Below are 14,177 nucleotides of genomic sequence, written 5' to 3'. Positions count from 1 at the left end.
AATCACATAATTTGCGTGCCCCGCCCCGCCCCGCCGACGCCGCTTGATTCCAACATGCAAGAAACGCCCCCTCCCAGACCCGGCTCCTCACGCTGCGTTCCCCCTCCCCCGCAAAGGGGGCGGGGCGGAGGATGCAAATGGACCTCGTGTCAGCCACGGACCCCTGTTTCCTTTCTCCTGGGCTGGGGGGTTGTCCCGAACTTCCTCGCCCCGCTCCGCCCCGCCCCGCGCGGCTCGGGCCTGCGCAGGCGCCGTCCCCTCCGCGGGGCGCGGTCACGTGCCCACCGGGCGAGGCGGGGCGGGGCGTCGCGCGCGGTGGGGGCGGGGTATGGCGCGCTGTGCGGCGCAGGGCGGTTGGCACAAACGGCGGCGCCGGGGCCGGAGGAAAAAGCTCGGTGAGGAGGTCGCGGGGCGAGAAGGGAGCGGGAGGATACTAAGCCGGAGCCGGGGCGCCGGCGCGAACCGGGCGGGGTGTGGGGGCGCGCGCCGGGGCCTGCCGGGGCGACCCCGGGAATGGGGATGTGGGTGCGGCGCGGGGGAGGGGACGCGCGCCGGTTACGTTGGGTGCCGGCCGTTGGGGGGGTTGGGGTGGGGGCGGGGAGCGCGCGCCGGGCGGAGGCCGAGGGGAGGGGCAGGGGAGGGGGTCCGAGCGGCCCCTAGGCCTTACCCCTGTCGCCCTCTGCGACAGAAGGGGCTTCAGGGCCTGCCCCGGGTTGGGGGCGTTGGGGTGCCCTGGAGGGGGGCACCTTTATCTCTCGTCCTGTCTGCGGGTGCGTGCACCCTCCACCGTCCTTCCCTCTGTCGCTGCGGACCCTCTCCCCGAGGGCCCCTCCCGTCGGTCAGTCTCGGGACCTCCCTTCCGTCTGGGCGTTTGTCCGCCCCCGGCCGGCTTCCTCCCGTCGGGCTCGGGTCGACCCCACAGCCCCGCTCCGTCCTGGGCCCTCCCTCCCGGCTTCCCTCCGGTCTGTTTTTCTGTCTCTGGGCCCTTCGTTCTCTTTGTCTTTGGACTCCCCAGTTTCCTCTGTCTTTTGACCCCCCCGTCCCCACCCTGACTCTGGATCCCCCACATTTCTCTGTTTTTCTGGAACGCCGAGGCAGATCCCTCCTATTTTCCAAACCCCCTCCTTTCTCACCCCGCCACACCACCCTTTTCTACTCCAGCCCTCCTTCCTCTCTGTCTTTGGTTACCGCGTCCAACAACCTGCACCACAGTCCTCTGTCTTAGGGTCATCTACCCAGCCTCTGGCCTCCAGCCTCTCCCTATCACTGCCTCTTATCTGTCAGCGGACTCCCGCACCTCCAGATTCTCAGGGTCCTCTCCCCGACTAGGCCTCAGGTTTTGGAGGGCCTCTGTAGTCAAGTCTGTCCTGGTCGTCTTCCCCACTCCTGCCCATACCATCCCCGCTTTCCCCTGCCTGCCTGTCTCTAGTTTCTCTCACATCCCTTTTTTTTTTCCTTTCTCCAGCCACCCTGAAGGGTCCCTTCCCAAGCCCTTAGGGACGGCAGAGGACTTGGGGACCAGCAAGCAACCCCCAGGGCACGAGAAGAGCTCTTGCTGTCTGCCCTGCCTCACCCTGCCCCACGCCAGGCCCGGTGGCCCCCAGCTGCATCAAGTGGAGGCGGAGGAGGAGGCGGAGGAGGGTGGCACCATGGGCCCGGGCGGTGCCCTCCATGCCCGGGGGATGAAGACACTGCTGCCATGGACAGCCCGTGCCAGCCGCAGCCCCTAAGTCAGGCTCTCCCTCAGTTACCAGGGTCTTCGTCAGAGCCCTTGGAGCCTGAGCCTGGCCGGGCCAGGATGGGAGTGGAGAGTTACCTGCCCTGTCCCCTGCTCCCCTCTTACCACTGTCCGGGAGTGCCTAGTGAGGCCTCGGCGGGGAGTGGGACTCCCAGAGCCACAGCCACCTCTACCACTGCCAGCCCCCTTCGGGACGGTTTTGGCGGGCAGGATGGTGGTGAGCTGCGGCCGCTGCAGAGTGAAGGCGCTGCAGCGCTGGTCACCAAGGGGTGCCAGCGATTGGCAGCCCAGGGCGCCCGGCCTGAGGCCCCCAAACGGAAATGGGCCGAGGATGGTGGGGATGCCCCTTCACCCAGCAAGCGGCCCTGGGCCAGGCAAGAGAACCAGGAGGCAGAGCGGGAGGGTGGCATGAGCTGCGGCTGCAGCAGTGGCAGTGGTGAGGCCAGTGCTGGGCTGATGGAGGAGGCGCTGCCCTCTGCGCCCGAGCGCCTTGCCCTGGACTATATCGTGCCCTGCATGCGGTACTACGGCATCTGCGTCAAGGACAGCTTCCTGGGGGCAGCACTGGGCGGCCGCGTGCTGGCCGAGGTGGAGGCCCTCAAACGGGGTGGGCGCCTGCGAGACGGGCAGCTAGTGAGCCAGCGGGCGATCCCGCCGCGCAGTATCCGTGGGGACCAGATTGCCTGGGTGGAAGGCCATGAACCAGGCTGCCGAAGCATTGGTGCCCTCATGGCCCACGTGGACGCCGTCATCCGCCACTGCGCAGGGCGGCTGGGCAGCTATGTCATCAACGGGCGCACCAAGGTAAGGCTAGGTGGGGGCCTCTTTGGAGGGGCTTTGCAGCACCCCGGTTTGCAGCATTCAGTGCTCTGAGCACAGTGGGTTTGGAGACAGGCTACTGGGAGGTCACAGAATGTTTAGGCAGTTCAATGGAGTGGGTATGCTCACTTGTGGAGACTTGGGGAGGTCTTTGTCCTCCCTACGGGCCTTAATGTGTTCACCTAATAAGCTAGGAGTTTGTTCTGGAGCCACAGTGGTTCTTGACTTTGCCAGGAACCCTCTTGAAGAAACTCATGAGAGCTGCTGACATTCACAGCGTGGGCCTTGGTGGGGTTCATGGCCTCCTGGTGTCAGTTTGTGGCCCCAGACCAAGCACGGGGATGTAGATAGGCACACAGTTCACCTGGCCGCCCTCTGTTGTTGTTTGTCCCTGTCCACATCCTTCCCTGTGCTCCTGTCGTCCATCCCTGCCTTGCTGGCCCGTGTTTCTAGTCCATCCATCCTGTCTCCCAGGCAGGAGAAGCAGAAGCGGGAGGGTGGCTGTGATGAGTGAGCCCTGGGCTGAGGGAAGGAAAGGGGTGCTGCCCCCTGGCCGAGTGCCTGGCCCTGGACTGCATTGTGCCCTGGGTCCCTACTGTGGCATCTGCATCGAGGACAGTCTCCTGGGGGTGGCACTGGGTGGCTGCCTGCTGGCCCAGGTGGAGTTCATCCTCATGTCTCCCACCCTTCCCTGTCCCAGTCCCTGCCCTCCCTTCCCCCGTCCTGTGTGTCACTTCCTCCCGACCCATGTCTCTTCCCTCTGCCTTTATGTGTTTGTTCTTAGTCCCGTTTTCTTTTTGCTTTAGAACAATAGTTCTTAATTGTATTTTGGAGCCTGGGTCTTTTTGAGAATCTGTCAGAGGCCACAGATCCTCTCTTAAGACAAATGCTCATTTGCTTGGAGTTTCCGGGCAGTTGTCAAGGCCTCATGGCCTCCAGCTGCCTGTTCAGGAACCTGGGGTCAGAAGCCCAGCACAGGACAGTGGTCCACAGGGCCTTTCCGGCCTGCTGACAGGATCATTGTCTTCATGGGTGGTGTGGCGGCCTGGCTTTGAGTCCAAGGCTTGGTGTCCTTTGGACAAGGCCCTGTGGGAGTGCCCAATGCTCAACACAGCGATGCCTGGCTGGCTGATGGCACGGGCTGTGTTGTGCCCTGCAGGCATGAGGCTGAGCTCCTGATGTCCCCTGCCTCCTCCTGCAGATCCCATCTTGGGTTCTGCCTCTGTGTGGCTTTCCTCTCAGGCTGGAGCTGGCTCAGGGACCAGGGATCCCCCGGGGCCAAGGCCTGTTTCCTCCCCACCCCAGCTGGAACTTGTTCTACTTCCCTCTCCTTCCCGTTACTTGATAGCTGAGCCAGAGCCGGCCCCTCCCTGGGCTTGGCTCCTGTGCGGGCGGGATCAGTGGCCTCCCTGGCTCAGCATCTTCACCCCAGGTTGGCTGTCGTCCTCGTCCTCGTCAGGGGGAGACCAGAAGGGCTGAGTGGCCCAGATGGGACACTGCTCTGAGCCTCAGTTTGCTGATCCACAGAATACGAAAACCAGGTTACATCCCTGGCGAGTCTGGCAGTTTGGGGAGGGGAGAGTAGGAGGAGAAGATCTCTTGTCTTTTGGTGCCTCTGCTGCCCACCTTCTACGTGGCTGGGGACAGGGCCTCAGCGAGGACTGGGGAAGGGGAGTGTTTGGACTTTGTTAGCCCTAGGTGACCTTGATTGTTCTAGGGAGGTAAGGACAGGCCAGGCTGGACTGAGAACATAGGGGAGGAGCCCTCCCTTCCCCAGTGAGACAGCAACTCCAGGCTTTCCCGCTTTTAGAAGGCCCCATCTGGACTCTCTCCTGTACTCCAGAGTAAGGCTGTGGGGTGCTCAGGTGGGCTGCAGCAGTTGCCGTGGGGACATGGATCACCAGTGTGGCTAGAGCCAGTGGGAACCTGCTTCTTAGTCGTTCTGAGTGGAGTTCCTGTGTCCTCCTCCCTTCCCCCAACTCCCTGGTTGGGGACAGGTGCTCGGTTGACCTGTAGGTGGGAGAGAGTTGACTCCCACTGGCAGCAAGGGCTACCAGAGGGGACCCCAGGGAGAGTCCAGCTTGCTTGGTTTGCTCCTTGAAGAGCAGCTTGGAGGTGGGACAGTCACAGGCTTCTGACTGGGGTGTGTGTGTAGTGGGGGTGGGGCTCTTGGCAGGCACATTGTCACCAATAGCCTTTAAGTCTTTGGTCTCCTGGCCCTGGTCCCACCTGTCCCTCCCCTAGGTGGGAGGGGTGGAGAGCAAGTTTCCTGAGGCCTTCCCCTGTGAGGGCAGGAAGTAGATACTTTCCTTGGGGCCAGAGGATGCTTTCACCCCCAAGGTGTGTATATGCGGGGGGGAAGGGTGGGGCCCTAAAGAGCAGGTTCCTGTTTCTGTGTGAGTCCTGTGTGCTTGGTGGGAGGCACTGTGTGAGAATGTACAGGGCAGGAGGGAACATAGCAGGGCTGGGGTGCAGAGGAGGCCCAGAGCAGTGCACTCAGTCAGCAGGTACTGCACTGGGGAGACCAACCTGGCCCCAGGGGCTTCCCTGTGGCTGCCTTCCAGGTCAGTACTAGGTAAACAGGTACCTGTGCTGATGCCATGTTGCTAGGAGTGGAATGGACAATCAGCCAGAGTACTCAAGGTGACCTTTGGCCTCTGAATCCTGAATAACAAAGAGAGTCAGAGGGAAGAGTGTCCCAGGCCAGTGCAGAGGCCTTGTGGTGGCAATGAGCTCAGCCTGTTGAGGCATGGAGCAGAGTGATGGGAGTGGCACATGAGGTTGGGGGCCTTTGAGGCTGTGGTTGGGAATTTGTATTTTCTTGGGATGGAGTGAAGACGTGGAGAGGAGGGGCTCTGGCTGTTGTGTGGGGATGAATTTTGGGAAGAGGGTGCAGCACTGGACCCCTTCCCTGCCACCCATCCACATGCATCATCAGTGTAATCTCTGATTGGATTCCTAACTGGGGAGGCCTTGCCCATCTCTAGTCAGTAACTCACTGTTTCCAAGCCTCCTGGGCCATGGCCAAATTCTTCTCCCAGTGAGGTGGTTGCTCAGAGTGCCGACCCATCCATAGGGAGTGAGCAATGCAAAGAAGGTGCCCCCTCCTGAACCTTGAAGTGTAGCGGTTGGGGTTTTCCCTGGGGGCCTTCTCACTAATTGTACTCTGATGCTGCCAGAGAGAAGGTTGTCAGCTTCCCACTGCTAGGTGGCCGTAGACGGTGGCAGCCCTCTCTTTCTAGGGCAAGGTCTGGTGGATGAGGTGCACGTGGTTAATGCAGAGCAGCTTAACATCCACCACAGAGGGTGAGCCCTGGGATAATGTGTTCGGAGGCATCCTCGGGAGGGTGAGGATTGAAGCAGCCCAGCTTGCCGTGGCGTGCGTGCTTGGCAAGCATCCTGTTGTGGCAGCAGCCACTGATGTTTGATCATGAATGTTTACCTTGGGACTGTCTTGCTGGGCCGGGCCCATAGGTGTAGCTGAGCATTCGTGGGGAGTGGATGCCAGCAGAGTTGTACCAGGGCAGAGAGGTCAAGACAGATGGTCTGGGCTGGGGAGAAGTTGAAGGGTCCTTGTGCCAGTCCTCCCCTTTTTGTCTGCTACCTCATCTTGCCACTGCAGTGACTTTGGGCAGAGGGTGGGACAGGGACCTTTTAAAATTTTTAAATGGCATTTCAGCCTGTGCTCCAGTTCTCCATGTGGCAGGCACTGTGCTGGCTGTCTTCCCAGACACTTGTTATCTTGTTCACTTGTTCCACAACAACCTGTGAAATAGCTGTGAGCTCCATTGGATCCATGGATGAGGAACCTGAGACCAGGAAGTCACCTGCCTGATGCCACAGCTCATGTGGCAGCACTGAGACTTGAACCAGGGAATTGGGTCTGCTGAGGTGGCTGGGCCATTTCCTTTACCTCTCAGCCACCTTTCTGCCACCTCCCTGATGACAAACATCCCGGGGCCCTGGCCGCAGCATGGTAGGGCTGGGTCAGGGGAGTGGCAACTGTCAGGCAGAGGAAAGAACCCTGTAGACAGAGAAACCAAGCTCTGGAATGAGTCCTGTTAGATCTCGGGGGATGGGGGTCCAGAACCTTCCAAGTTATGTTCTCAGAGGGATTAATTGCTACCGCTGTAAACAGCGGTGTTTATTACCCCTGCTGTACACATCAGGCAGTTGAGGCCCATTCAGGTGTTGGAAGTGGCTAGGGTTACCCAGCAAATTATCCTTGGAGTTGGAATTAGGTCTTTCTATTCAGATTGTAGGTTTTGGCTCCTGTTCGGATGTCTATGGGACAGATAATTTAGTGGGGATTCTTTGTAGTCCAGGGCAGCAGTTCTTAACATTGCTGCATGGTAGAATTACCTGGGAACTTTTGCCAATTTCAGGCCCTTCCTTAGGCCAGGTACATCAGAACCTCAGAGCTCCCCAGGGGGTTCCACTCCACAGCCAAGGGTAAGAATTCCTGGTCTAGAGCTGTGAGGCCACCTCGTTGCACACCTGAAAATGTTTAAATTGGTATTACTCTACTGAAACGGCTGAGGTGGGGTTTGGGGTATCTTGAAACAAATCAAACTCTCTGTTACTAATTGAGCCCTAGCTGGGTGCCAGGCCCCAGGTATGTGTGTTGGGAGGGAGTGGGCTCTTGAGGCCCAGGAGCTGAGGTTTCTGATGGACTTGGGGATGGGATTTTGGCTGAAAAAGAAAGTCTTTGGGGCAGAAGCTTGGAACCCTTGACCCAAGGAGTCAAGGGGAAGATGGAGCAAGGAGGGGTGGGAAAATAGGTAATTCATGGCTGCTTCTCTAAGATGTGCCTGCCTAGCCCCAGTAAACCTACCTCCCTCCATCCCTGCCAGGCCATGGTGGCGTGTTACCCAGGCAACGGGCTCGGGTACGTAAGGCACGTTGACAATCCCCACGGCGATGGGCGCTGCATCACCTGTATCTATTACCTGAATCAGAACTGGGACGTTAAGGTAGGGGTGAGGGTTAGGGTGAGGGTGGCGCTGGGGCTAGGGCTGGGGCCGGAGCGGGGGTGGTGTGCATCCACTCCATTTTCTACTCTCAGCCCAGATTCTGGCATTCTCCTGTTCCTCTTCTCAACACACAGCGGGCGGTGCGATCTGCCGGCTCTTCCTGGGAAATGGCACCTCCTCCTCTCTAGCTGACTGTGTGGTGGGAACTCCCCTCTTTCCGGGAATGGTGCTGTCTGCCCAGCCCCACCCGGCCTTGTAATGAACATTTTCCCCATTTTCCTGTCTTTAGTAGCTTCCTGCCCATCTCCATGGTGATGCAGACTCTGGGTTGTCATTCATTTTGAGAGCCCAAGGGGTGGGAGGGGGTGATGCGGGCAGACGCTGCGCCCCCTAGTGGGCTCCCGGGGCGCCGTGGGAGGCAGCGGCTCCTGGCCGGACCAGCGAGCTTCATCCTCTGGTCTGCCCCCAGGTGCATGGCGGCCTGCTGCAGATCTTCCCTGAGGGCCGGCCCGTGGTAGCCAACATCGAGCCACTCTTTGACCGGTTGCTCATTTTCTGGTCTGACCGGCGGAACCCCCACGAGGTGAAGCCAGCCTATGCCACCAGGTATGACCTGTACTTTTGGAGACGCACCCAGGTGCTCCCCCCCGTGACAATGTCCTGTCAGAGCCTCAGAGTGACTAGGGAGCGACGAAGTACTGAGAGGGGGGCCTAGGTGGGAGCAGAACCGGGTGGCTCAAAAGGATGGCCACCTAGCATGTGTGGATATGGTAGCTGGAATTGCAGAAAACTGATGTCCAACCACCCTGGTCCCCAGGTACGCCATCACTGTCTGGTATTTTGATGCCAAGGAGCGGGCAGCAGCCAAAGACAAGTATCAGCTAGGTACCTGCTTCCCTCCCTCCAGTCCTTCCTATTCCGTGGGACCTGTTGGGCCTGATGCCACCCCATCCCCCTCATCAGCCTCTTGTTAAATCCCACCACTCATTTTTCTTCATCTCTGCCCACCTTCCTTAGACAGCCCACTCTCCTGGTACCCCAACAGGAGCCCCATTTCTTCCTGGTCCTCTCCCCATCTCCCCAGGTTTCCCTTGGCTTTTTTGTCCTTCTCCTGATGACTGACTGTCTCCTGTCCTCTCTCACCCCCAGCATCAGGACAGAAAGGAGTCCAAGTACCTGTATCACAGCCGCCTACGCCCACCTAGTGGCCAGTCCCAGAGCCGCATGGCAGACAGCTTGCCCTGACTTCAGGAGAGCCCTGGGCCTGTGCTGGCTGCTGCTTCCCTGCCACCGCTGCTGCTTCTGACTTTGCCTCTGTCCTGCCTGGCGTGGAGGGCTCTGTCTGTTGCTGAGGACCAAGGAGGAGAAGAGACCTTTGCTGCGCCATGATGGGGGCTGGGGTTGTGACCTGGACAGGGGGCAGCCTTGGAGGCCACCGTTACCAACTGAAGCTGGGGGCCTGGGTCCTACCCTGTCTGGTCATGACCCCAGTAGGTGTGGAGAGCTGGGAGGAGGCATTGTCACTTCCCACCAGGATGCAGGACTTGGGGTTGAGGTGAGTCATGGCCTCTTGCTGGCAATGGGGTGGGAGGAGTACCCCCAAGTCCTCTCACTCCTCCAGCCTGGAATGTGAAGTGACTCCCCAACGCCTTTGGCCATGGCAGGCACCTTTTGGACTGGGCTGCCACTGCTTGGGCAGACTAAAAGGTGCCAGGAGGAGCATGGGTGTGGAAGTCCTGTCAGCCAAGAAATAAAAGTTTACCTCAGAGCTGCACACATCTGACTCCATCTGCAATTTAGGGCCTTTGTCGACCAAGGAGGGTATGGAGGTTTGAGGGCCAGTGAGCCCACCATAGTGGAGCCTGACCTCAGCAGGCCACTGGCTGGAGCTGGAAGGCTGGGGGGACACTGCCCAGGCCAGTGCACTGCAGGTGAGGTTGATGGTGCCAGGGTTTACCACAGGGAGCAGGCAGAACCTCTGTAGGGTGGCCGTAAGGAATAGGAAGATATCTGAGTGGGCCAGGCCTGCGCCCAGGCACATCTGCTTTGCCGGGTACACAGGTGCATAGTGAGCACCATGCACCCCAGAGCCAGTCCAGGCTGGTCCCCTTCCTCCTCTGCCCGCACCTGAGGCAAAGGGCATGAAAGCATCATTGCCCTGGAACTTGCCCTTGTCCAGGAAGTTGGTAGGGTTGAAGCAGTCTGGGTCCTTGAATTGAGTGGGGTCCCAGTGCACAGTCACAAGCAGGGGAATCACAAAAGTGCCCTGGGGGTACATGCAACTTGGGTTACCTGTGGGCTTGGTGAGCACGTGCGCCTCCTCCATCCAAGACGCTTTTTTTTTTTCTTTTTTTTTTTTTTTTTTTTTTTTTTTTTTTTTTTTTGAGATGGAGTCTCGCTCTGTCGCCCAGGCTGGAGTGCAGTGGCGCAATCTCGGCTCACTGCAACCTCCTCCTCCCGGGTTCACACCATTCTCCTGCCTCAGCCTCTCCGAGTAGCTGGGACTACAGGCGCCCGCCACCACGCCCGGCTAATTTTTTGTATTTTTAGTAGAAACGGGGTTTCACCGTGGTCTCGATCTCCTGACCTCGTGATCCGCCCGCCTCGGCCTCCCAAAGTGCTGGGATTACAAGCGTGAGCCACCGCGCCCGGCTCCAAGACGCTTTTTAAAAGCCCAAGGGAATAGGCTGGGTGAGTAGCTCACACCTGTAATCCCAGCACTCTGGGAGGCCGAGGATGGATCACTTGAGGTCAGAAGTTCGAGACCAGCCTGGCCAACATGGCGAAACCCGTCTCTACTAAAAATAGAAAAATTAGCCAGGCGTGGTGTTGGGTACCTGTAATACCAGGTACTCAGGAGGCTGAGGCAGGAGAATCGCTTGAACCTAGGAGGTGGAGGTTGCAGTGAGCTGAGATCATGCCACTGCACTCCAGCCTGGGCAGCAGAGCCAGACTCCATCTCAAAAAACAACAAAAAAAAGCTGAAGGGAAGGCAGAGCTGCCTTGCTCCAGGGGTAACTGATTGTGTTTCGGTCTGCACAGCGCACACCTGCCGATTCTGGCTGATCTCGGAATACGCTCATGCACCCGGGACCCGCACGGTATCCCCAGACTCAGTAGGCACCTTTGGGCAGACAGTGGCCGTGCAGGTGGGTGTCGAGGGTGAGCATGCGTGGCAGCCCCAGGGGCACCACGCTGATGAAGTGCTGGATCTCGAGCAGCACTGCGTTGGTGTAGGGCAGGCACGCGATTGTCCAGGCTTGGGGCTGGCCTCCACCCTAACACGGGTCAGCTCCTGCACCTTGGCTCGGGCTGGGGTAGGCTGTGAGCTGCGCACTTCCAGGACCCTCCAGGCATCCCCAAACCGCAGCCTCCCATTCTGGGTCTCTCCGGCTTGCAGACCTGCCACCTCTGGGTACTTAAGCAGAATGAGGAGCCCATAGCACGGGGTGGTGCCCATGGTTTCGATGACGCCAAAAAAAAAAAAAAAAAAAAATGCGTCGTCATTACCAACGTCTCCTCCTGGAAATGGCTCTCCGGGTCCTGCTGTTACTGTGGGCAGAGGAGATGCACTGCCGCGTGCCAGGCACCTGTTGGTGGGCGGCAGGGATAGAGTTTAGAGAGCTGGGACCCATGCCTTACCCATCTGGTCAATCGATGAGATCGCGGGGCTCCGCCGGCTGCCGCATCTGCCGGTGTCGTTGGATTTGCTCAGAGATGAAGACCCGCAGCTCCGAAAAGTTTTGGAAGATCGGTGGTGCGGGCCCGGGAGCCAGTCCATGAGAGACGGGGCAAATGTACATCTGGAGAGACAGGGCCTGTCTCAACATGGGCCCTGCACAAGGCCAGTAGGCCTTATTTTCGCTACAGGGAGATTGGACCAGGACTTTGATATTGGAGGTTCTGGAACTCTTCCAGGAATCTAACTGTCCCATTCTAATGATCCATTGTAGGTAGGTCTGTGTACTCGGGATTTGGCATAAGGCTGGACGCACAAGGGAGAGATTGTGGCCGGCCCTCTCACCTTGCCCCATCTGGAACTCATGATGCGGAAGTTGTCACTGAAGAGGTTCAGGAGCCTCAGGAACTCCGGGTCCCCATAGCCATAGCGGTTCCCGAAGACAAGAACAGATAACATTGGATACAGCATTATCCAGTAGCTGCACGGGGTCAAACGGGGCTCCTGGGGGTAGGAACAGGACGGTGGTCATAACGCGTGGTCCTGCCCCAGCCAGCCCCATGGGCTTACTGGCTTTCTTACACCCAAATACCTTCCCGTGGCCCCATCTTGGCAGTGCAAGGGCCACTCCCACACCAGGCCCTTCCACCCTCCCGGCCAGGCTGAAGCAATGGTGGCTTGAAATTCGTCTAGCAGACCAGCTGCCTCATCCAGGACGCGCGCCTCGATGGTCCGCGTACCCAACCCGAACTTCTTAAGCGCTCCAAGTGCAAAATTGCGCAGTGTCCACCAGCGCGGCCGGTTAGAAAACAAGATTCCTGTGGTGGGGACGGGAAAGGAGGCGGGCCCGGGAGCCGGCCACGCCCTATCCAGGAAGCGCCGGGTCACTGGCTATACCCTTTTCGGGGCCTCCGACTCCTGCGGCCGGCTTCGTTCGCTTTGCTTTTTTACCAGACCTCCAAGTGCCCTATCCACACATTGGCCCCACCTTTGCTGGGCTCGATCCTTGACCTAGGCTGGCTCTCGGGCTTTGAGTCTTAGGCTCTTCTCTCCTGTTGGCTGCAGGATGAACCTCCGTTCGAACCTTACGCTTTAGCGCCGCCCCGCGCCGCCCGCCCTCTCTCGGCCGTTTGTACCTCATTAGATGGAGTCTATTAGGCCCCACCCCATTTGCCCGCCTCTACCATTTACCGGCCCATCCTGCAGCGTCCGGGCCGGCACGTCCAGCGCCCGGGCCTCACCGTTTCCGCGTGTGAAGCGTTCGAAGATTGCCATGGACCGTCGGCCGGAGAAGGCATCCGCCTGTAGCACTAACGCGTCCCGCAGCGCTGCGTAGCCGCACAGCACCACTGCAGGGCGCGGGCCCAGCTGCACTGTGAACACCCGGCCCCAGCGGCCGGAGAGCTACGGGGAGCCGGTGCTCAGCGGGTGCCCATCGGGTTCCTCATCGGAACCATTGCCCCCAGCTCCCTCTTCCTTCAGACCCAGGAGTCCTCGTCTCAGACCCTCATTCCTCAGGCTCAGGAATTCAGATCCCCAGCTCCTTCCTCCCTGAGATCCAGGAATCCAGGGCCCCACTTCCTTCTTCCCTTGGGACCTAGAAGCCTAGCTTCCCAGCCTACTGCAACCTCAGAGTTGCAAGCCTACTGCAACCTGGGCCCTCAGTACCCAGCCTCCCCATCTTGAACCAGGAGAACAGACCCTCTGCTCCCCTCTTCCCACAACCTGATTTCCTGCTCTGGGCTCCTTCGTTACGACCCAGTATCCCGGCCCCAAGCTCTCCACTCCCTATTCTCCTTTCCTAGTACTCAGCAGGCCGGAGCACTCATCCTTCCTGTCCTTCCTCAGGATCATAGCTGTCTTCATTCAGGAGGAGTTCTAGTCCCCAGCCCCACCTCCACGAATCCAGAATTCCATTCCCCCATTCCTGTCAGGAACGGAGTGCGCGGTCCAGGCCTCCGGACTGCAGCTGCAAGTTCCTCAGCAATGGGAGCGGCCTGGGCCGGGGAGGTAGGGACCCCCGCATCTGACCGCGGCACCCACCCTACCCCCGCCACGCCAGCGCCAGCACCAGCGCCAGCACCAGAAGCCACAACAGCAGCGCTGCGCTACCGGCGATCATCATGCCTGCAATTCTCCACGCCTGCACCCCTTCACCTCTATTTGATTTCCAAGGGGTCTTAGGGGTGGAGCGGGACGGAGACCCGATGTGGGAGGAGTGGACGTCCCCGGGCTGCTCATTCCGTGGATTCCCCAACCCGACGTCTCCACCCCGCCCCCAGCCCTAGTGGAACTGTGCCCTGGCTCCCCCTGGCTTTTTTTGAGGCCTGCCTCAGCCTGCCCTACTTAGCAACTTTCGTGCACCACCATTTTCATGTCAACACACCTGGCCAACAGGTGCACCCTCCTGAGCCCCTAGCACCTTTGAGTCCAATTTACTTGGCCTGTAGGTGTGTATTCCTCAATCTCCGGGCCACCTCTGGCCCCCTGAACGCTGTACCCTGTACCTGATTCCTAAATACACACCGACTCTCAAATACACTACTTCTTCTTCTTCTTTTTTTTTTTTTTCTTCTTCTTAAGAGTTTTGCTCTTGTTGCCCAGGCTGGAGTGCAGCAGTGGGATCTCGGCTCACTGCAACCTCCATCTCCCAGGTTCAAGATTCTCCTGTTTCAGCCTCCTGAGTAGCTGGGATTACAGGCATGCACCACCAGGCCTGGCTAATTTTTGTATTTTTAGTAGAGACGGAGTTTCACCATGTTGGCCAGGCAGATCCCAAACTCCTGACGTCAGGTGATCCGCCTGCCTCGGCCTCCCGAGGTGTTGGGACTACAGGCCACTGCGCCTGGCTCAAATACACTTCTAAAGACACCTCTGGCACTCCTGTGCTCTGTGCCTGTGATTCCTAGGAGCTCACACTGAGCCCTTGTCACTTCCATTGCTCTTGGGACCCTGTGTGCTACCCTTG

The 14,177-nt window shown here is 59.2% G+C and overlaps 1 protein-coding gene and 1 pseudogene across 6 annotated transcripts; one reads left to right on the top strand and one right to left on the bottom strand.

The window, feature by feature from the left end:
• The first annotated feature begins 291 nt into the window (after positions 1–291).
• On the top strand, positions 292–9,306 carry EGLN2 (egl-9 family hypoxia inducible factor 2). 6 transcript variants are annotated; one of them, XM_055251081.2, is made up of 6 exons: positions 292–395; positions 1,466–2,542; positions 7,411–7,530; positions 8,000–8,136; positions 8,348–8,415; positions 8,680–9,306. In XM_055251081.2, the coding sequence occupies exons 2-6, from the start codon at positions 1,700–1,702 to the stop codon at positions 8,733–8,735; spliced, it is 1,224 nt and encodes a 407-aa protein (XP_055107056.1). In that variant the 5' UTR covers positions 292–395; positions 1,466–1,699; the 3' UTR covers positions 8,736–9,306. The 6 variants fall into 6 exon arrangements, with proteins under 6 accessions (XP_055107056.1, XP_063477117.1, XP_063477118.1 ...); XM_055251082.2 differs by lacking the exon at positions 292–395 and adding an exon at positions 603–770; XM_055251083.2 differs by lacking the exon at positions 292–395 and adding an exon at positions 642–838.
• A 14-nt stretch (positions 9,307–9,320) lies between these two features.
• On the bottom strand, positions 9,321–13,334 carry LOC129466788 (cytochrome P450 2F5-like; annotated as a pseudogene).
• Positions 13,335–14,177: the final 843 nt, after the last annotated feature.

The sequence above is a fragment of the Symphalangus syndactylus genome, chromosome 17 (assembly GCF_028878055.3).
Source record: "Symphalangus syndactylus isolate Jambi chromosome 17, NHGRI_mSymSyn1-v2.1_pri, whole genome shotgun sequence".
Lineage (NCBI taxonomy): Eukaryota > Metazoa > Chordata > Mammalia > Primates > Hylobatidae > Symphalangus > Symphalangus syndactylus.
The sequence above is the reverse complement of the archived record's forward strand: the minus strand, read 5'-3'. Positions and strand labels throughout refer to the sequence as shown.

Coding starts and splice junctions, on each gene's coding strand:
- EGLN2 (XM_055251081.2), top strand. CDS start 1,700: ATGGACAGCCCGTGCCAGCCGCAGCCCCTAAGTCAGGCTCTCCCTCAG. Junction 2,543..7,410: donor TCATCAACGGGCGCACCAAG/GTAAGGCTAGGT, acceptor CATCCCTGCCAG/GCCATGGTGGCGTGTTACCC. Junction 7,531..7,999: donor ATCAGAACTGGGACGTTAAG/GTAGGGGTGAGG, acceptor GTCTGCCCCCAG/GTGCATGGCGGCCTGCTGCA.